The sequence below is a fragment of the Lissotriton helveticus genome, chromosome 3_1, assembly GCF_964261635.1.
Source record: "Lissotriton helveticus chromosome 3_1, aLisHel1.1, whole genome shotgun sequence".
Classification (NCBI taxonomy): domain Eukaryota; kingdom Metazoa; phylum Chordata; class Amphibia; order Caudata; family Salamandridae; genus Lissotriton; species Lissotriton helveticus.
Window position 1 is genome coordinate 599,846,078 of NC_136061.1, and position 23,520 is coordinate 599,869,597.

At 45.9% G+C, this 23,520-nt stretch overlaps 1 protein-coding gene across 1 annotated transcript in view; it reads right to left on the reverse strand.

Annotated features, from left to right (window-relative positions):
* The window catches only part of ERBB4 (erb-b2 receptor tyrosine kinase 4), a 1,576,940-nt gene that overhangs the window by 25,630 nt on the left and 1,527,790 nt on the right, over nt 1–23,520 (reverse strand). Inside the window, exon 25 of the mRNA XM_078682001.1 lies at nt 6,834–6,881. Within this exon, the coding sequence (XP_078538127.1) occupies nt 6,834–6,881 (48 nt within the window). The remainder of the gene's footprint in view (nt 1–6,833; nt 6,882–23,520) is intronic.

Here is a 23,520-nt window from a genome sequence, read left to right on the forward strand (position 1 = left end):
ACTGGTTTCCATTGATGTCACTGAACTTTGGTTAACATGAGTGTGACTGAAGAGGAACCCTGGATTTGAATTATGTCTAGAAACAAGAAAAACAGCTTTTCTCATTCCTGAACACCTCTTGAGTCTCTTACATAATGTGTTTTTTGCTTAAATGACAAACAAAACCCACTGGCCACTCACGAGCAAAGGACAGGAAACAGAGCTTATGATTCATGAATCAACTAAATAGTAATTAACACAGTATGTCACCTACAACCCATCTTGGGCCGGCCGCGTTCAACATCATAGTGCATGAAATACTCTAATTACTATATAAAGGAAATAAGAGAAGGTTCTGTAGCACCATTTCTGTAGAGATGACTGTGCTGCAAGGGCACACCATGGCTCATTTGAAGCAAGTAAGTCTGCTTTTATCAAAAAAGGAAAGGAACAAACCAAATTTCAAAACATATAAAACCCCGGCCCTCCCCCACCCCCAACTCCTCTCTCCCAGTGAGCCCCCAGCAAGTTCAGACATCTACATATGGTCCAAAATGAAGGTTGCTAATTCCCCAGGAAGAAAGCGAATTTGGTAGGGGTCGCATGCCCTAGCCTTTCTCCTGACTCTCAGGGATCAGCTTTAGAAGCCGTAAATAGGCGGGTCCTGTTAGCTCCCAGAATTCTGAGGATAGGATTGTGATGAAGGGAGCCCAGACCTTAGGGTATTCCGATTTGTCTCCAAGTGTAGCCATAGACAATCGCTCCATACCCAGGTGGGTCCACAATTGGAGCGGCCATTGAAAATGGTCTGGTGATCCTGTCGGAATTCCAGCCCGCTAGTATAACCCAGTGCGCTGCATTCAAAGCCAAGGCGATTAGCTTGCCTTTGACTGAGCGCAAAGGGAAGGTCAGGGCGCTGGGCAGTCCCAAGATAGTGTAGGCGGGGAATCACCGGATAGTAGTGTCAAAGGCCCTGTTAATTTTGTCAAGGATTTTGTTCCAGTATCGTGGGAGCTTTGGGCAATTCCACAGCAAATGAAGGAGGGTCCCGGACTCCCGCAGCCACGCCAGCAGAGGCCATCGCTCTGAGAGCTCCATTTGGTTAATCAAACCGCAGTATAATACCAGTAGGATACAATTTTGAATGCAGTCTCTGTGTGACCCATGGAGTGTGCAAAATGGTTGTTCTATAAAAAATATCCTCCCACTCTATATCTGATAGGTTGCAGCCTATTTCTGCCTCCTATCACCTCTGTCCCGTGGAACGAACCTCTTTAACTTCTTGTGCAAGGAAGGTGTAGAGTTCTGAGATGAGCTTGCGGTCATCTTTTTTCAAAAGAAGCCACTTCTCAAATGGCAGCATCAGTATGCTAACCAGGGGACACACAAGGGGGCTAGATGTCCAATGCAACATTCGCGTGTGAAGAAAAATGTCTGACCCTGCAAAGTTGTAGACTTTCCGGAGCTTCTTAAAGGGAATATGGCCTCTCTGGTCGAACAGCTGTCCCAGACGCTTGCATCCTCCCTCTACCCAACGTGCGCCCACGCCCTTGTCCATCCCGGGGGGGGAAATTAGGGTTCAAAGAAATTGGAGACATGGGAGATGGGAAAGTGGTAAGGTTTGCTCGTTTAACCACCCTGTCCCAGGCTGGCATGGTGGGGTGGGTGACTGGCGAAGAAAAGAGTCCCCAGGAGCGCACAGATCTAGGCAGCCAAACTTCCCTCCAGATATGTCGACCAGCTACTGTCTGGTCCACGAATACCCAGTGCTTCTCCATCATGGAACGATTCCATTCTACAAGATATTGCAGCAGCGAGGCCTGGAAGTAGCGTGTGATTGGTCAAAGCCAGACCGCCTTCTTTCTTAAGGCGCTGTAGTAAAGATTTCTGCAGTCTGGGCGAGATTGGGCCCCAAATGAAGCATTTGATCTCCGTTTGGATGTGCGAGAGCGCATTCGGTGGGAGCAGTAGGGAAGGGTCTGGAAAAGATATAGGGCCCGAGGTAAGACATTCATTTTTATCACAGCCAACCTACTCATCCATGACAGGAGTAGGCACGCCAATTGGCGAGATGTTTCCAGACATTAGAAAGTAGAATGTACATACTTTTTAGAGTAGAACCATAGCAGAAGTGGAGGCTGGTGTTGACAACTGTGTGTCCTTTACCTAAGGGCTTTAAGAGGAATGGATTAAACAAACTTTGCTTTCATTGAATCGATCAATAGTGTGGCCTCTCATCCCATCACCAGGTTGTTGTCATGCGTAAACTGTAAGTCACTGCATACACTTCACAAGTGACTTTTTAAGTGCTTTTTGATCATCACTTGACTGTGTCCACTTTAGCTTAAAGAAGGAAAAGTGGGGCACTTTTTGAACTTTGAACTGCCTGCTGATTTGTGTTCCCACCATTTACTTTTTGATTATTGTTTTCGATTTGTCCAGTCATGTACTTCACTGATTTGTGGCACTGTCCAGATGGGTGTTGATTAGCTGATGGTGTACCTTGTGCTGTGCTTTGACTCCACTTATAAGAAGTGAATGCATGAAACAAAAGAGTCACACTTTTGGTGTGGAAAGACTGGCTCATTCATTTGTGCTGATACAAACGTGTTCTCTATTTAGCACCTTTATCCAAAGTGCTTTTATGTAGAATATTTCTTAATACATTTTTTGAATAATTAGTCTGACTTTCATAACTGCCAAATGATCTCATGTCAACAGTAGGACATTAATTCAGTCCTGCCTTTGAAGCCAAATAAACCCTGCATTCTGGGAAATGTAGTATAGTTTCATCATTACACATATGACCTTAAAAATCCAATTCCACAAAGTTCTGTTGACTATAAAGGATTAGCAGAAGATGTCACACATGACAAGGAGCTACTTGACAGCTATCTGCACAAGTCATTAGCCTTGGATGGATGAAATAATTCTGTGCATCCTATTGTACACCTACACTTATTATAGTGCAACTTTGGCTTATTACAAGGGGTCTCGAGTCCAGCTGTGGTCTTCACGTGGCGGGTTTAACCAAAGGAGCAGAGTGAGATGATCCTGCTTGGACCGAAACATGGAACCACCATAGTCACAATTAGATATCAACTGTGAGTGCTCCAGCTAATTTGCTTTATCAGTAATAAAACAATTATTATGCTAGATATCATATACATAAATGTATTCATATCTAGGTGACTGGATAGAATACATTCTAGGTGAATACAACACATATCAGATGATCAAAGACTGTAAAATAGGCATAGCTCGATTAAATTGGTGGCTAGGATAAGGTCACACCATAATTTGCAATAACATCATTGCACAGTATCTATGCTAACTAGTCCCACATAGATCCTCCTGAACTTGAGTTCTTTGAAAAGCATTCTACCATGTGGCTGGCCAAGTCTCTGGCCCTGTGTATCCTGGTGGCCTCTCACTGAACATGCACAGGATGATCTGTGAGAAAGAGCTTAATAAAACTGCTTTTATTTTTTTTTTCCTTATGACTTGCTGCAGGCTGTGTGCTGCTGGCACGGACCTCTGTCCCGAGCCTCTGTGCCTGCCACCAATTCTCCTCCATCGTGGTTGATACAAGGTGTTTTGTACCTCTGAAGTGAACTGCAGTACTGAATCCAAAGAAGCAGACCTCGTCAAGAGCCTAATTTATGGGGATTTGGCAATGGGGAGTGCAGCAACATGGTGCAAGGGCGCCTGTGTTGTCGGCAGGATTGTTTTTGTGAAGGAAGGAGCACCTTCCTGCACAAAAACAATCCTGTGGGGCTTTTTCATCTTTCTATGTGTACTGCAGAATGCAGCGCACATGGAAAGAGGAAAAAACAAGGAGAAATAAAGTCATTTCTCCCTGTTGCGCCTCTCCTTGGGAGGTATAAGGTTTTGGCACATCCCCAAGTTTACATAGTTTTGTAAATCTGGGGAAGTGTCCAAATCCATGGGTGTTGTTTGGGAACATCCACCGTAGCGCCCATGGAATGCCTCCCTAACGCAGAGTAAGGCAACGCAGCAATTTAAGCTGCCTTGCCGTACTCCAGATCAATGAGGCAATTCAGAGCCATGTCAAGTAGCTTCGAATGATTTGATTTGCACCCCCAGAGCGCCACAAACAGTGATGCTACAGCAGCACAAGGGACTCATAAATATGTCCCAAGTGTTCCATCACTCCAAATCCCATGGGCATCATCCTACACACTGCAAAGGCTCCTTGTTGGCAACTCCAATGACTCATCATCTACCTCATACATGGGTATTTCATCTGATGCAAAAAAGTGGTCCTCTTGGGCCCATGCCCTAAAATCTATTTCAGACTTACCTAGACCTCATTTTACCCTCATTTGTAAGTCCCTTGACTCTGTCTCATCTTTTCAACCAGGCCTCAATCTCACAATTTAAACAATACATTATGCATACGCTTAATTCACCCTTTATGAAGTGCAATTTTGGATATGTTATATCCTTGTGAGTTATAGTTCCAGAGTGTTGGTTGATTATTTGTTTACTTCAGACCTAATGTGCTCAACCGCGATGTTGAGTTATCTTGTGCTCCACTCTTCCTCCCTAACATCTCCCTGTTCAGTTGCGATGCACTCACCTGCACGGTCATTCCCTCTTGTGGGGATCTCTAGCAGTACTCTCGAATGATTCACCCTGCCAGTCTCATTTAAACAGCCAAGCATCGATATAATTCTCTCCAAGTCACAGTGTCCAATCTTGCATGCCAGACAGGAAAGAGAGAAGGAAATGTGTGTGGTGTGTGGAGGCAATGCCCACCTTGGGGCCGAGAGATGAAGTTGACAGGGGAGAGGTGATGTGATATTTGCCAGAGGGACCGGAGAACGAAGATTATGATTGCATGAGGATGTTGAGGGGTGACATTAAATAGCATTGAATAGTAGAGTAGCCTACTGAACGAGGTTTCCTCATATTGGACCTTTAATGTCTACATCTGGCATGGTCACTGTCGCCAGTTCATTTACCATGGTAATGCCCTGTTTCAAAGTTTTTTATGAGATTAACCTTAGGGTGTATATTAATCTTGTACTCTGCATGGGAAATATTCCTTGTCATTAAATAAAGACATTTGAATGGAATTTTGAGCTATAGAATCAATGGTCTGCGCTTGCACTGAGAGACTATGACACTATTCTAGTATTTTGCATTGAATACTTTTTTTTCCTCTGACTGTCATCAGTTAAAGGTCAAATGATGTTGCTTTCACAACCCATGGACATTTGATGACTCAACACAGATGGTCCCTTCAAAACATCAGTTACTGTATTTGCATGTTTTTGGGTACTATTAAGAGACAACTGGTAAGTTTACCTCCTACAGTACCTATCAGTTCATATCATGAAGCCTCTCACTAGGGGCCTGAATCTGATGTGGGTTGGGAAGCTTCCGGACCGAATCGGTTTGGAAATGGTTTCCGACCCACTCGGATCGGGAGAGTCCGACTGACGGAGTACGATGCATCCGTATGCTTCCAGATACGATTTGGTTGGACACCCATTGACTTCAATGGGAGCATCTGTTCCTAACCGCATCATAATTGGGCCCTGGGTTGGGAAGACAGGTTCCCAATCTGATTTGAAAGGAGCAAATGCCATTAGGAGGCCTTCCTAACTTCATCAGAATCAGGTCTTAGGTGGGAAGGCTTTCCTAACTGCATCAGAATCAGGCCCTAGGTTGTGAACATTTCACATCAGCTTCCTCTGCTTAGGGCAGTAATAATCACCATTACTGACTGCAACTGGTTACATTGGGCTTGTTATTGACCCTCACCTGACATGGTGGGCCAACCTGAATTCAAGAGTGCTTAAGGAGGTCCGCATTTCAACAAGTTTGTCCCTGTTGGCTTTGGCCCTCGAGGGTTCCCTAACATGTATGACCGTGGATGCTAAGTGACCATACGTTCTTGATTTGGAGTCACTGATGACATCATACATTATTTGCAACATATTAAATATTTCTTCTAATTTTTTAAGACAACATTGTAACGAATATAACATTGGGAGTTTGGAAAAGGCCCAATTGTGATTATTTATCAATGATTTTAGCAGCCTGTCGCATTCTGCATGCATTAATTGATGGCACTCCTTCAGAATCAGTCAGTTAAGGTAAAATCACAAGATAGAAGATAGCTGTGAATGTAGTTGGAGCTTCAACAGAATATGTGATGTTACAACGCAATCAAAATGATCGTGGTATGCAACATCACAGTTTTTACAACACAGGTGGTAACAATGACTTGCGCTGGAGGGCGCTGGACTTAGGAACAGTAAGATTTACTATTCCAACACCTGTCTACGTACAGTAGGGAAGGTGTTTGAATAGTAAATCTTACTATTCCTTAGGTTTTAGCGCCATCCAACGCAAGTCGATATAACGACTTGCGTTGTAACGGCTGCGTTCTAACTGCATCGCGGTGTAAACACCACGATCTAAAGGATGTTTCCCGCTTCGACCACCAGTCACACAAACCAATCCAGAAAGAGTTCAGTATTTTTGATATGAAGTAGGAGCTAATGCCACAACCAAGAATCTACAATTTCAGCTGCTCATTTAAGACTAAGAGAAAATGTCGCAGTTGAATGTAAAGTAGGCTTGACAATATCCAGCTAAGTCTGTTGCCTTTTCCACCCCAACCATAAATCTTTAATGGTGCCCGCTTCCTGATGTAAATTTGGGCAGAAGAAGTTATAGGTTCACATTCCCTGTTGTTGGTGCTGCGCTACTTATAGTAGCAGAGAATACGGAGGGATGTGAGCAGAAAAATCCAGCAGACACCAATGACAGACATCCAGAAAGCCTAATACGATGATTGTTGATGGAGAAATACTTACTCCTGACATGGGAGTGTAGGCAGGAGGAGGGCTGTGTCCAATTTCACTCTGATAAGAAAGAAAAATGGAACCATGGATGTAAGAATGAAAGGACGTCAAATGAGTGTTATGAACGAATGAGAAAAGAGTCCAACATGTTCACAGTGAAGCCTGACATTCAACCACCAACAAAAACCATATCTGGACTAAAAGCACACCAACCAGATGAGCACATCAACAGCTCATTCACTCAGCAGGTGGCTCCCTCTCTGATTGTGATGCACAGTTTCTGTTTTAACTTCGGTCTGTGCCAAAGGTACTGCTCTGTGACATATATCTTACCTCAACGATAGGACGGAATATAGAGGTGGGACAGGAGAGAAGACCATTTGGATGGAAACAAAAGGGTGAATGAGAGACAGAGAAAGAAAGAAGAGCTGTAATAAGGGCGGCAGATGACAGTAGAAAGAAAAGGAGAGACATAGAAAGAGCGAGAGAAGGGTTGCCTTAAATTTGACATTAGTGCACTGGAGTTTTCATTTTATTGAAACAGGAAATTCAGCAGCAAAACATATGTTTTCTCCTTTAACATCAGCATAAAAGGGGAGATTTTTCTATTTTGGGAACACATCCAGATGTTTTGCAGCCCATTTTTCCCAGGTGGGTACTAGTTCCGCTCCCTCGAGTTTTATGAGAAAGTAGTTTAATTAGAGGTTATTCTCATATGGAATGTTATTCCATAGAAACAATATTTTTATTACTTTAAAATTCGATATCTATTTGCTTTACTACAAAATCACCATAATTAAAACTAATTTTACAATCCTAGCTACTAAATCACCCAAAGTATTTTTGTAATATTGAACAACTAACTTTTATAAAAGTACTAATTATTTACCACAAATTACTTTTTCATCCTGCCATGAAGATCTCAACCATAGAAGTTTCAAGAATGTGCATCTTTCTCCCTTTCTTTTCCAAGCCATTTCTAGCTAGACAATTTAAGCAAACGGAAAAACGTTCATTGACTTCTAACATGCTGAAAAGGTATATTGAAGGTCTATTTTAAAAAGAGGAATGCAATATTTCCCAAATATGCTCAAACCCTTTTTTCCTTTTGTGATGTATTCCTATAGGTTCTGTATCGATCCCCCTATTCCTGACCCTATTCTGGTTAACAAACTAACAAGTTAACAAGCAGCCATCCCATGAGGCAGAAAACCCCCATGATGCAGGAACCGTTATCTGATAAAGCCACACTACGGCACAGGAACGTGTTATCTGATTAGGTCATAACGCTTGCCATCTAATTAGACAAGCGATATTCCTCCAGCCCCTGATAAGGCATACGGAGTTCTCAAAACAAATCAAACCTATGACAACCTGGGAAAAACCCTGCGGCCATTGTTTTGATTTCACCGAGAACTTCAGCAAAAGAATGCGCTAACGACCTGGTCGTATGACATCCTTATTGACGTATCTATGTCCATCCTTACGTCAATCTCGGCACCTTAAAGGTATAAATATTACCGATATTGCCCTATGCAAACACACGTGGTGGTGACGAGATCGGAGCAGCCAGACTTGCCGAAGCCCAGAGCAGAGCAGACCCCGCTGGCGCAGCCCCGCCTTCCTGACGCGCTGAGAACGAGAAGCTGTCTATTCTCCTGCCGAAAAATCCAGCTCCGGCGCTTCCGGGTAGCCCTCGCAGGCAGCCTGGAATATCGAGGCCAGAGACGAGAGATACCATCCCTCATCCATCCTAGATTCCAGGTACAGAACTGAATAACCCCTCACAGAGAATTCTTTAGTCAGTCACTTGGCAAAACAAACTTAACTTAAACGGTAACTTTCTATTCCCGCCCACGCATTAGACTTAGGTCAGGTACACGGGGTAGGCGTAGTTAGAAACACCAGTTGAGTACGATTAGTCAAATGTATATGTGTATGTAATATATCTTATTCATTTTAAACCTTCATATGGCTTAGAAACCATATCAATGTTTTTACAGTATTATTTTATACTTCTGCTTTTAATGTATGCACTTTACTTAACCATAAGTATTGCAATAATATCGATCCATTTCTCTTGTATGAGAAAAGAGACTGATCAATAAATAACATCTTTTATTGAACACGCCCGTCTCTTCCTTTTCTCTACAATCTGATGAGACTAAGAATGCACGTACTGACTGAGTAAAATAAATTGCCTTTTGTTCACACGACTCTCGAGATACACTCTTGATTAGGGGAGAGCAAAGTTGTCATGTTCTATGGTTGTCAGAAACTAAATCCCTTCTTGTCTATCCAGGGAGGTTCAACTCCTCCATGCCTATTCGAGAAAGTTTCTAGTGAACTCTGAGCTAGCTGGCAAACCCAAAACTTTAAGTCTAATATCGACAGTAGTAGACCTAGTTAACGTCTGGTCTAGGCCTATACTATTGAAGGTATTATTCCAATGCGCAGAGCCTATTGGGATAATAGGAACTACACTACACTTTAGTTGGACAACCACTGAATAAGTGCCAAATTATGCCTTTTTAAGTGTGTAAAGGTAGACACCTGTTACCCTTTGAACTACCCTCTGACCACCATCTTCCTAGTCTTTGATCAACATACTTCTAACCTGTGAGCCCATATTCTTGGCCTGTGAACAACACATCCTATTAAGCGAGTGTTTGAGTGAGCCTCAAAGTTGCGCACAGCAAGAACGGAGTAACGATTCTGCAGTACCTTGAAGAATTAAGTTAGATGGGAACATACGTTGCTTACACTCCAATATCATTTTTCTCAAATTTCCAGGATGTTTGGTCTACAGTATAAACGCCACACAGACTCTTTATTAACTTTTGGGGTGGTATCAACTTTACAATGACCTTATTAAAACATTGTTTGTTGTGGCACCAACATAGACAGATTAATCAGTAAAGTAGACTTAAATAGTAGCTTTGAAAGGAGCACATGATTTATTGGGTGATTAACTTTCTATATTATTTACCATATAGGGTTTTCTCCAGTTGCATCCTGCATGCCAGCACTATGCAGATCCCAAAAGTGCTCATGGCTAAGGGACGATTACAATCTCTCTGTCCATAGAAACTGGACACTAGGACTGGACGTATGTATGTGTTTCAAACATCTCTTTAACTAGACCGCAGGACATAAATCAAAGAGATGCCTTGTAGTGTCAGCTGTCAACGACCCAAATGTGTTTAAGAACTGCCTCAGGAGACCAAGTTATGGACAGACAATCATTTTTAAGATTAGCGCCTAGTTTGGAGAGTGGTAGATGCAGGACATCCTCCCTAATGATCATCTATCCAAGTGAGAATGCAACATCTCCAATGCAATCTAAATAGGAGATGACACCGCTCCTAGTAGCTGGATGTCCTGCATCTGCTAAATTCAATTTCAGGCCCTCCAAAATCGAATTACTGTTAATGTCAAACCAAACAATCGGTACTCAGGCCCAAACATCCATGAAGGAGTTGACTACAGATAGCATTACATTTATGACTGCCCTGGTCCCAAAACTTGTTGCTGGACCCTACACTTTCTACAAAAGTGTATGCTCAAAATCTGGTAGACGGGCTTAATTATATTCCCCACTCCATGAGGTCTGTACTTAGTGCCACAGCCAGACTGTTTATGAGTGGCTACAAATGTCCTAATACAACTAAAATAACTTCCACTTGCTCACTGTTTGTATTGTTCACAATGCATACTTCTCAGGAACACTTTGTTATTATGCAGAAAAAGTTACGTCTGTGTCAGAAGCCTGCAAACCATAGCTTTGCTTTGGTAGGAAGTAATGAAAGTTCACAAAACAGCACTTCTACACATGTTCTCTTGGCCATGCTGGGTTGCCTGGTGGATTATTTCGGACTTTCTTTCTTTCCTTCCTTTCTGAGGCAGTTCAGTCTTTGATGATGTACATGTTTGGATGTATGACGTTACAACGCAGGCTATTACAACGCCTGCCTTTACAACGCGGTTTTTACATCGCAATCCATTACAACGCATAGTGCTTTTGGGTGTTGGATAGTGAATAGTTTAATTTACTATTCCAACTCCAGTCCCCGTGGACACTAGGGAAGGTGTTGGATAGTAAATTAAACGTATTCCCTATCCTAGAGCGCCCCCCAGCGCAATGCGTTGTAATGGTTTGCATTGTAATGACTGCGTTGTAATGGTAGTGCGTTGTAAAAGTTTCGTTGTAAAGGTTGTTTACCACAGGTTTTACTGCTTTTACCTGGATAATGGTTTGTGGTTTTCAAAAATACTTTTTAAAAAAACATGCTAAATTATCCTATGTGGATTCTGCATTCTTTTGAGAACATTTGTGCCCAGTTCACACTCAAAATATTTCTCCCATAAATGTGAAGATTTGCTGATTTTTTTATTTCCCACAAAACCTACTTCCTGCAGAATTTGCACTATCTTTTTCAAACCTTCATTAATAGTATGAAGTTGCCAAGATTTTAAAACAAAAATCATGAAATATGAAGATATATTTATTTTATGAATGATTTTAGCGGTCTGTTGCATCCTGCATGAATTATTTGTATAGTACCTTTCAGTTAAGGGCATGCATTAGCATAGCCAATAGGTCTTGCCTTTGGGATCTTATAAGTATTTAGCCATGCAGCACATTATCCTGGGTGCTACATTATCTACTGTTTATTAACGTGGAATTTTTGACACTAATAGGCACATTATAGTACCGCATTGAGAAGTACTTATTTAAAGTGCTAGTCTGTACTCACATATCTGGAAGTGCTTTCATATGTAATAATCAGGGGGAAAAAGAGACACCAATTCCCCTAATGCACTCTGCTTTGAGGTGTAACAATCAATCACAAAAGTGTCAACAAAGGCACAAAAATGCACACCAGCAACAATAAGTGTCACTCCGTCAAATTGTGTTGTATTCTTGATTAACTTACATAGCAATCAGTGTCAATTTAATATTAATGTAAACATCACTGGTCCTTACCCACCACACTTATGTGTCGATGAAGGGGGTCCCCTAGTTAGGCTGGAGCAATATAAAATTAAAGTCTATGCCTGCGGGATAAATATGAATTTCTCGTCAATTATGCGCACTGAGACCTGTGTACCTCTCTCACAGCTGGCCTGGCCTGTTTACCTTCCACCCTAGGGATCAGGACCGAGGCTTCTGCTGAGACCCTGTAACACCCCCAGAAGCTCGGAGCATACTTGCCACAGCATTAAAAAATAAAAATAAAACGAAAACGAAAAAATGTCAGGTTACTGCCTACCAACTGTCCTTGTCTGCGTCTGCCGTCACAGTCTGTGAAGATGGTGAAAAAGGTTCAATTTAGAATACACCCCCAACCCCCCCTTACAGAGGGAGCCAGCAGTTGGATGTCTGTTAGATGTTTGGGTTGGTGCATCCTTTGTTCTAATGCTATTCAATGAGTTTCTAGAACATGTTTTATCGCAGCAGGAACACCACGAGTTAGACATGTACGCGTGGCACCATCTGTGGAGACCAAATGACAGGCAGCAAACCGGATGGGACGAGGGAAGGTGGTGTAACTGGGAAAGAGAGAGAGCGCGAGGTCTACTTACATGACTTGGTTAAAATCTGACATAAAAAATAACTGTTTATACTGGAGGAACTTCAACAGGACAAAGAGTACACGAATAGGAGCTACTGGAGAGACATTTTAATTAATTAAACACAGCTTTAAACTGACAACAAAACACTACATGATCACCAACTGTGACTTTTCCTTATGGATGCAAACAAAATTGGTGTCAGTTGTTAACATTTCTGAACTGCAGCGATTCCAGCCGTGTGAGGCTTTCTGGTGGTCGTGTGCTGTGCACACTGGGGAAGTTGGGGCTGGGGGCCGGAATGTCAGAACGCTTGAGGGAATTACTCGACTCGACCGCTCACAGTACTCTACCATGCATGAGTTGTAGCGCTGAAGTGAGTCACGTCACGCCAAGCACTGAAATAGTCTTCTATTTTTACGTGGACAGCACTTCGCATGCTAGACTTCTTGGTATCTTCATTTACAATCCTAAGATCTAAACTATCCGCCTGATTCATCAAGCTAAATTGCACTCGCAAAGGGCAAGATTCTCAGAATCTTGCCTTTTGCGAGTGCAATTTTTGCATTTGGGATTCATCATCCCAAATGCAAAATTCGCTATTTAAGAATTCGCACATTTGCGAAGAATTGAATTTAAGGAATCTCTATTTGAGATTCCTTAAATGCAATTCATGAAGCATTTTAAAATTGCGAAAATGCAATTTTCGGCCACTATTTACCGAGAGGTCAGACCTCTCGGTAAATAGCAAAAACTTAGAAAAATGCTTTTAAAAGCATTTTTCTAAGTTGCATGTTGCAGACACACATGTCCTTTGGACATGTGTGTGCGCAACACCTGTTTCGATTTGCATTTAAGGGGTGCTACAGGGTGTCCTTTGGACACCCCTGGCACCCTTTAAATCGCTATCTTATTTGCGATTAGCTAATTGCTAATCGCAAATAAGGAATACTCCCCATTCATTCCTATGGGCCTTTTGGCCCATAGGAATGAATGGGGAGTTGTTCCTTATTTGCGATTAGCAATTTGCTACTCGCAAATAAGGAATGTGTAGGAATCGCTATTTATTTAGCAATTCCTACATGAATACCGTTTTGCGAGTCCTTAATAGCGATTCGCTATGAATCGCTATTAGGGGCTCGTAAAACGGCCCGTTGATGAATAAGGCTGTACGAGTCCCATAATGCAAGCCGAATTGATAGAAAAAAATAAAAAAACAACTGGCTGTTGCAGTTACAAACACCACTGGGCCTGCTTGCAACAGTACTCTTTTTGAGAACCCCAGAAAAGTCTGGAACCTGGGTCAGCTTTGTTGCATTTAACCCCTTCGGTGGGTGAGTTTATGTCTTTCAATAGGGCGACTCTTTCACAGCCCTGTTTTTGACAGGGAAACGCGTCTAGATGTCAGAATCTGAAGCGTTTTCAGGTCACCCTCCAACAGACAGAAAACAAGCTTTAAAACCGTGTCTGAAGTGACTAATATTTCATGTTTGTCTTTGAACGGGACGGGAAGATTAAGTGACGGGCGCCGAAGCGCAAACACTTGAAGCACTGGAGGCAGGAAGGAAATATAATGCTGACATATGTAAGAATAGTGGCAGGAGAGAGGGTTTCATGTTGGGATGGGCACCGTTTGTGCCAGGGCAACCCGTTCCAACACGCGCACGGTTCGAAGTAGCTCGGCCTGCCAGGACCCGGATGAGGCCAATCCCACCTGCAGTACCACCTCCCTTGTGGAACACCTAAAACGCAGCACACACTGCACACTGACACTACGCCATGTCCTCAGGGCCAAGATCGCGTCACTCGTATAGAAACCTATTTATGAATCAGAAGCCAGGATATACGAAGGACAATGACACAAGCCAATGACAAATATGGGCGGAGAGTGGGCGGGGCTTCTAGTCCATACTCCAACACAACAAATATCACAGAGCAGCGCATGCTCGCTGACTCTAGACTCGACCTAAAAAATCACAAGATGGACCACAGCTGTGAATGTAAGTGGTACTTCAATCAACGCTCACACAATACCATGCAGAAAGAGTGTGTTAGACTATTAAACGCTTAATAGAACCGACACACACATAAATCGTATGGAACAAGACAGTTACCAATGAGCTGAGTAATCTATCACTTATTTGTAAGAAATACCGTAAGCAAGAATTTTGGATGAAAGTACGTGTCCTCGACAATTTGTTTGAATAACCGAGAGCCCTGAAAACCTTTATCAGCTTGCCGAATCCTTGCATTTGCTAGGCACCACCTTAACTGTCACTATGTTGAACATAAATATGTTTTTATGGCCTGGCTTAACAGCGGAGCTGTCATCAGACAATTATATGAGCACCTCTCGAGATGGGCTTTAGCTCCGCCCACATGTTGGGATCCAGGAGTGCATGTTTTGATTGAGCAGAAGTGGTGTGCTTCTACAGAAAAAGTGCTTGCCCTCAACGCAGCTGTGACTATTTGGTTTATTTATCCAGCTGGCTGAGCTTGAAATTTCAGGAGCACACACACACAACATTGTAATGCTACTAAAAGTGTCTTAGATACCTGGATAATGTATGGCATTTGTCTTTCTTTGACAGTAGCACAGATGGGAGGAGGGCAGTCATTAACCTATATGGATTTATAGGTCTGGCTGTACAGTGCAGCTGTCTCCTGACCTTTTACCCTACACCAGCACTATTCTACAGTTCTTTACTTCCACACAAATACAAATAATCCCCATGCTATTTACTTGTAATGCTTTACATCACCATACCACATTCCTTTAAAGCCAGACCTATTGGCATTGCCAATGGCTGTTGGTATTAGAGTGTGTAACCTCTAAACTGCTAACCACTGTGTGTGACCTGGAAGACACAGGTTCCAATCAGAATGACTTAGGGCCTGATTATGACTTTGGTAGTGCTGTGTCAGCTTTGAGCCAGCCCAGCACTGCCAAAGCAGTGCAAAGACCAGCCACCTGATTATGAGTTGAACTTGTGCAGGCAGACGGTCCTTTTGCAATTCCCATGGTGGTGCCCCGAACTCATGCAGGCAGATGGTCTTTTTGTCATTCTCACTTGGTGGTGCCCTGACAAAGGGCACTGCAATAGGAATGGAAAAAATGTTCGAGCACGGCATGGACTGTGAAGTCCATGTCATGCTGGAACTTGAGGTACAAGCAGACAATGCTGTGCCCCCCTGGATGCATACCCATGGTGGGGGTATGGGGCCCTCTAGAGGGCCCCACTGCCAGCCCTTTTGTGGTAGGCTCACCGCCATGAAAAGGGTGGCAGTGGAGGACCTCGAAAAATGCTCAACAGTACTGCACCAGTGCCGCTCAGCATATTGTATTGCCCCTCGGCCGCGCAAATGCCATGGAGCGCAGCTGGCAGTCTACCGCCGGAATGACGCAGAAAGTCATAATCTGTCAGTCAGACCACTGCCACTGCGAGTCTGGCAGTCCATAGACAACCAGACTCGTAATCAGCCCCTTAGTCTTTCAGATTTCTGAAGTCAATAAAAAGAGTACCCCCAAATTAGATATAACTGTTATATGTATCTAATGAAATGTCAAAAAAACGTTTTAGCAAGCTGTATATGAGAAACATATTATTATTATTACTATTATTAATATTATACAGTTTTCCTTCAAAAATTGTGTTTCCCCATACCACTTCCAAGACTCAAATCTAATTACTTTCACATTAATAAAGTAAAGAGAACTAACAACGACCAGATGTTTTGAAGGGTCACAGGATGGCCTAAAACAATAGCATTTTATGCTAACTGGACAAAATGCTGAAAAGCCACACCAAAACAAGTTACTCAACTGTTAGAGAGAAATAAAGCTACGAATGAATGTCATAGATCATTGAGAAGGAGTGTTCTACTCAATGATGTGGTGCTTGCACATGCCTACTTCAGCCCTCGATAATATCCTGATGCACACTGAAACCATCAGAATGTTCATAAACCCCAGACCTTCTTCTAGTGGACTGAAGGGTAAAATAATGCATGTTTGAAAAGTTCACTCAGTGAGTCTACCTACACTATAAAAGGAAGATACAAAATGTAGAAAGCTACAAGGTAAGGACACAAAGGAAGTCAAATTCAACTGATCAGGAACTAGCAGAGAGGAATATGCATACTGTCTGTTTTTAAACAGCATCAGTAACAGGTTAGATGGGGTAATAAAGATAAACTACAGATGGTTGAACTTCCAAAGCTTGTGAAGAAGTGTTATTAGGTCATTTATTTCCAGCAAATGTTTGCAATTTCAGTTAAGCAGAACTATATCGCATATGGGGGTGCCTGAGCTTACATTCTACGATCTGAGCTGAAAGAAGACAACACAAATCTGATATTTTAAGTTAATTTGCAGTGTTCTTTGAATAGTACTGACTAAAGAGAAGCCACTCTCATGTCTAGCCTGGGCTTCGCTGGGTGTTTCAATGTCATTATACAGTTTACTTTTTAAATGACCATTCGTTTGTCCTGGTCCAGATTCCATAGTTTGCTTAGATCAGGGTTCTCAAAGTTGGTCCATGAAGGCCGGATCAATGCCAGATTTTTAGCCTATCGCTATTTAGATAAATGTAGTTATCTTAAAAATCTGGCATAGATCGGTCTTCCAGGAGCGAATTTGGAGAACTCTGATGTATATAAAGAAGAACCTAGTGTGAACCTAGCCAAAAGGTAGAGAGGCACTGTAGAGGGTCAAAGGTAGAGAGACAGTCAACAAGTGACTGGAAGAGTAGTTACTCTTTGGGAACAGAACTGTACCTACGGCAATATCTTCCAACCTTCTCACATGCTTGACATGCGCGGCATGTTATGCCATTGAGTGTCATCTCTCTTCCTCCCAGTGCATCCAATGTTGATATCCTTTTTTCTAGAAAGGCTGTATTATGTTATATTATTGGTATTTGTAGGGTGCACTGATACTGGAGTTTCTTGGTGGATTGAAGGGCAACAACATAAGTAAGTCCCTACATTTAAAAACAATGACCATGACTTAATAAAAAAAAGTGAAGCTCTTTGATACTGGTTTTAAAGCAGGATTTTCAGGTTTTTTTTTTCAAAAACTGAGGGGGGTTAAGGATCGAGATCAAAAGAAAGTTTGTCCCATTCCTTAGAGACCGCCATAGAAATAGTTTTATTCCCAGGAACTTCCAGCTGTCGTTATCTAAGGTGACAATGGACTGTCGAAGAACATTGAGACGGAATTTGGGGACCAGGTGCTTAATTTTCCAGAAGCACAAGTCAGCAAGTTTTGAGATGTAACCCTAGAGGGGGAGATTAAAGTCTAAATAAATACCTACATTTCAAACAGAGGTTCAAGAAGCTGGAGGTGGGTGAATGAGAGCAGGCCAATTTATAGGACTTGCATTGAAGGGGAGTGACGAGAACTTTGGTTTTGGTTGGATTTAGTTTGAGAAAATGTTGTGCTTGACAGTGACGTAAGGCAGTTAGGTGCTTAATACGCATGTATTATTGGCACACACCGAAAAATGTTATGTCCAGCAAGCAGAACAGTGATGCCAGAAGAAGCATGCAAATATTAAAGAGTTGTGTTGACAGTTTAACTCTTTCACCAGAGGGAACTCCACAGGAAACGGATTTAAATATAGTGAGGAAAGTAGCCAGAGAACTGTCTGACAGAGAATATGTAATTCAATTCAAAGTAAGACTGCCTATGCCCCTCAGTCTGTCCACAAATGACACATGACTAACAGTGTCAAAAGCCATTGCGAGGTCCAAAAGGATAAGCGCACTAATGTCCGCCTGATCAATCAGTCTCCGCAAATCATCCAGGATGGATGTAAACACCAACTCTGTGATGTGGCCTGGTCTACAACCAGCTTGCAGACTATGTGAAATAAGATTAGCCTCAAAGAAAGAGTGAGCAGGACATTTTCTTCTGTATCTGCTCTGTGGTGCAGGAATCTTCGAGACCGTGAGATCATTGAAAATACTATTGCTAAATGGGTACATCTCTTCCCACTCGGCTGAGGTCACCATCAGTGATGCATGTTTATCCTTTCACATATTTTGTTGTTTATTGTAGTTTCAATAGGTGGGTAAGACTAGAAAGTAAGTCATAAAAGTGGTAGTTCAGTCCAGCAGGCAGTAGAAATCTTGTGTGGCCACATTACCCTCAGGTCCCTTATGTCCTCGTCCCATTCATTACAAAGTGGAGATGACCATCTCCCGACAGAAAAAAACAAGAGGAATGCTAGGACACTAATACTGCCCCTCCCCCCGGGAGTATATAAGCAGTACTTACCCAGCAGCTCTCCTGTTCTTTTTTCTGTCTGTTGACAGACTGGTTGGTGTGCTGGTGCTGCTCCTGCTGGGCTTGAGTGTTTGTGCTCTTTCTTCACCCCCTGCCCGGCTGCCTGGCTGTGCGGGCGTGGTGTTCCCTGGACTGTCTCCTGGCCTGCCGGGCTTGCTGGGCAACAGTCTCTCTTGGAGCCGGTGTTTCTGATGTGCTCGGCGTGCAACTCCTGGTCCTTTGCGGCTGGGGCTGGAGTTCCCGATGTTACTTCCGGGTCGCGGGCTCGTCTTCCCGAGCCTGGCCTGGGAGGCATGCCTCGCTGGATGAGCTCCTGCCGGTGTCCTGGATTTCTTGCTGTTGGAGTGGGGGCCTTGTTCCTGGGGTTGGCCCCCACTCAGGGTGAGTCCCGCTTGCGGGGTTTTTGTTTCTTCTGGCTTGCGCTGCATTGTGGCAATGTGGTTCTGTTCTTGCTGGTGCTGCCGTCTTTGAAACAGGGCGGCGTGCTCGTGGCCTGTGCATGATCCCGGCCCCGTGTTTCTGTGCCGTTGGCCTTGTGCTGGAAGGAGATCCTGTGGCCTGTTCATGCGCTTAGGGGTCCAATTGTGGCTGGAGCTGCAGTCTTTGGATCCGGGCATCTGCCGCGATCCCCGCCCTGATTTCATTGCCGGTTGATTCTGTGCAGTGTTTGGCTTCGCTTTGACTGATGTGCTGTGTCTTCTGCTTGTTTTTGTTGTACTGGCTGAAATGGCTCAGTTGCGTGTTCGTTGGACTATAGATCTCATGGTCCCTGGATTCATTCCATATTTTCGACTCCTTTGCATTGGTTCCTTGCTTCTTGCATGTTATTTCACCTTTTTCTGGCATAATGCTGTTTACTCGTGCGCTGGGGTGCCGTGTTTCTTTCCAGCAGTGACACGAGGGGACAGTGGAGATTGTGATGTTTTTTTCCACCAGGTTGCAGTGGGGGCCTTGTTGAGCTGTTGGCCCCCGCTCTGGATGTTTTCGCCCCCTTTTTTTCTTCTAGGAGGACTCTGTTGGCCTGCTGGTGTCTGTCCTGGAGTGGTGGCGGGCGGACCTTCTGATACGGGCCATGTTCCTGCGTCATGTGCCTCTTGGGGGTGCCGAGATTTGTGCTGGGGTCTCTTGCTTGGGGTGCATGCATTCACGCTGTGCTTCGTCCCCTCTTCCTTTGAGGTGTCCTGCTGCTGCCTCTGGGTGCCCCACGCTGCTTGCTTCCTGTATGGGCTAGGTGGCGGGTGCTTCTGTATGCCTATGGTCACTCGGACATCCTGGTGATCTCTGGGGCACTCTGACCGCGCCCCCCCGCCCCCACCTGCGGTGCGGGGGTGTCTGGGTGGTGCTGGGCGGTCGGGCGCTGTGGTTCCTGTGCTCCTCTTCTTGGTCTGCGTGGTTCGGGTTTCTGTTCCTGGCCTGCTGCCTTGCTGCTTGCCGGTCCCGGCTCTCATCTGTTTTCTGGGTTGGGGCTTACCGCGGGTCTTCTCCTTTTGGTACGCTTCTTCGGGTGGTGCCCTTGGCCGCTCATGCATGTGAGTTTCTTTCGGGCTCTGTTGAGGGGTTTCCTCTCCAGTTAGTTGTTTGCTGTTTCTCTGTGCTGTTGGCTTTCGCTCTTTCTGTTTGGGGCCTGCCTCGGGTTGGCGTGGGTTCCTGTCGCCTCTGTAGTGGCTGGTTCCTTTTTTTCGCTGGCTCTGCCTTTGCTTGCTCCGGGGATTCCCTGTGTAGTTGGGGTCTCCCTGCCTGCTTGCTTGCGCCTTGCCCTCTTCTGCTCTTGTGTCAGGGTCACTCCTCTCTTCTTCAGCGACGGCCTGTTGGGGGTACATTCTGTTCCCCCTCTACTTCTGGCTCCCTGGCCCCGCCTGATGGTGGGTCGGTGTTCCTGCTCCTTGGGTCACTGCGGGGGTTGGGGGGGGTTCTGTTGGCTCCCCTGGTTCCTGTTGGCCTGCCGTAGTTTTCACCGTCGGTGGCCTTGCCTCCACTGCGGGCTGGCTGTTGTGGCCTCTGCTCCGCTTGGGTGTCCTGGTTCTTGGACTCCGCTTCCTGGCTTCTGTGTAGTTGGTTGGCGTTTGGAGCTCTGGGTTCCTGGTCCTGTTCCTCCTGTCCCTTGGGCTGCGCCTGGTTCCTCTCGTGGATGCTTGGGGGTGTCTTGCCGGGGGCTCACTGGGGTGCTCTGTCCCCTCTGCCTGAGCGTGGGTGGCTTGTGCTGCCTTGGTTCTGGTTGGGGGCCCGCCTGGGTCTTCCTGGTGCTTTGGGCTTCCCTTTGTTCAGGTCTGGGGCTTCGGGTCTTTGTCCCGGGGCCTTCTGTGTGCTTGGGTTGCTTCGGGGCTGGTTGCTTCTGCACTGGATCTCTCTGTGCTTGCATTTGGCTTGCTTCTGGTGTTTCCTGGCCGCCCCTCCTGGTTCTGCCGTGGTATTAGCCTGCCTGGTTTGTTCCTGGCTTTGGCCCCCTGGGGGTGCCTGGTGGAGGTTTCTGGCTGGTGTGGTTGGGCGCCTGCTCTTCTTTCCTTGCCCCCCCTGGGTTTGTTTCCGGTGGCGGTTCAGCTCTGGTCCCTGGTGCTCCTGCCGCTGTCTGGGCATGGCTGCCTTTACTGCTGACGTGTCCTGTCGCACCGCCTGTTCTCGGGGTTACTGTGCTGTGCCCGTGCTCCGCTGTCTGCTTGGTGGTTGTGCTTGGTCGGGCCGGTTTGATGCCTGCCTGGCCTCCTGGGGCTGCTGGGTGCTGTTGGCTTCTGGGTCCGTTTGCACTCGGGTGTGTTTGCTCCCTGAGTTGTTCTGGTCTCGTCTGGTTCCCTTGGGGGATGCCTGGCTGGGTGTCTGCTGGGGCTTTCCACTCCTGCATGTTGGGCTCCTTTTTGGGCTCTGGTTCCCTGCCTGGGCTGTCTTTTGTGTCCTGGCGGGGTGCTCTGCAGTCGTGGCCGCTTCCGGTTGGGTCCTTCTAGGTTCTCCTTCTGGCGGTCCTCTGCCCGGGCTTGTTTCCCCTGTGTTGTAGGCCTTTGTAGGGTCCTGTGGCTCCGGGTCTGCCGGCTTCTTGCTCCCTCGATTCCCTGGGCTTTGTTCCCGGTGGGGGTCTGTTTGGGTGCCCCCCCTCCTTCTCTGGCTGGGGAACGGTTCTGGGGTGCTCTTGCCTCTGTGGGTCCCTCCCTCCTGACTGCGGGTTGTCTGGGGTTTTCCTGCTGCTTGGCCCTCTGCCTGTTCTGCTTCCTCCTGCTTCCGCTTTGGCCTTCTGTGTGCTGCGGCGGTGTTGTGCTGGTGGTTCCCGGTTCCTCCTGCCCTTTGGGTTGGTCTGGGCGCTGCATGGGCTCCTTCTGGGGTTTGTTGGGCCTGCGGTTCCTCCTCCGTGGTCGGGTTGCTTGGCTCTGGTCCTGGCTTTGGCGTTTGTTGCCCTGCTTTGGCTGTTTGCCTTGGTTCTTCTCCGGTGTTGCTGGGTTTGGGTCTTGTGGTTGTGGTCTGGGTGCTGTGCTCCCTGGGTCTTTCCTTTTTCTGCGGCTCCTGCCCTTGCTGCTTGCCTGGCCTCGGTTTGGGGTTACTGGGAGGTCCTGTGCCGTGTGGGCGCCTTCTTTGTGCTGCCCTGTGTGCCTGGTTTGGTGGCTGCTGGGTTTCCCCGGTTGCTCTGTGCCCCCCTCCTGCCTTGTTTTCCCTCCTTTTTGGGTTGGGGTTTTCTGGGGGTTGGGGCCGGTGGCTCTGTGCCCGGCCTGGTTGGGCTTTTGTGTGTTGGTTTTCCGGTCTTGTTGGCCTCTCCTTGCTGGGTCGGCTTTCGGCTGGTTTCTGGGGGCTTCTCTGCGCGGTGGTCTTTGGGTTGGCCTCCTCTGCATGTGCTGTCCAGGGTTTGGTGGCCTTCCTGGTTTGGTTGGTGGCCTCCTTCCCTGTGTTTTTTTTGGCCTTCTGGGCTTTTGGGGTTCTTCCCCTTCCCTGTCTTTGGGTTGGGTTCGGGTTCTCCCTCCTGTTCGGCTCCTGGGTTCGTGTTGCTTCCTCCTCCTCGGCCGGGGTTCCCCCTCTGGTCTCTTTGGGGCCGTGTCTTTTTGGTTTGGTGTGGTGGGTCGTTTCTGGCCTGTGCTTCTCCTTCCTTTTTTGTCTGGGTGCTTGTGCCTGCGCTCTGTTGACCGTTTCTTTCTTTGACATTCTTTGGGGATGTCTTGGTTTCCTTGTGGGTCTGGCGGGTCCTGTGTGCCTTCCTGCTGGTTCTGGGCTTGACGGCTTTTTCCGGTGGGTTGTTTTGGCGGGTCCTTTGGTCCCGGTTGCCTTTTCTTCGGTTTTCCCGGGTTGGCGGCCTCCTTTTTTTTTTTGGGTGCCCTGGCCTTCTGTTTGTCTCCAGTCCTTGTCCCTGCAGTCCTGTTCTGGGTTGCGGGCCGGTTGTTTCCTGCGGTTTTCCTTTCCCTCCTTCTCGGTGCTCCCTTGGGTTGCTGCTTGTTGTGGTTTCCTGGGTTTGCTTATGGGTGCGGAAGGCCGGATTTTTGCTTTGGTATTCTCCACTTTGTAATGAATGGGACGAGGACATAAGGGACCTGGGGGTAATGCTCTATTACTTACCGGTAATCTTCATCACTCCGGGTCCCGTTGTCCATCGTCCCATTCATACGCCCTCCCTCCCTCCCTCCCGGACGGCCGGCCTTCCTGTCTGGGCTTGTTAGTACAGGAGGGCTGCTGGGTAAGTACTGCTTATGTACTCCCGGGGTGAGGGGCAGTATTAGTGTCCCAGCCTTCCTCTTGTTTTTTTCTGTCGGGAGATGGTCATCTCCACTTTGTAATGAATGGGACGATGACAACGGGTCCCGGAGTAATGAAGATTACTGGTAAGTAATAGAGCATTCCCACACATTTAATTTTCAAAGATCTTGTACT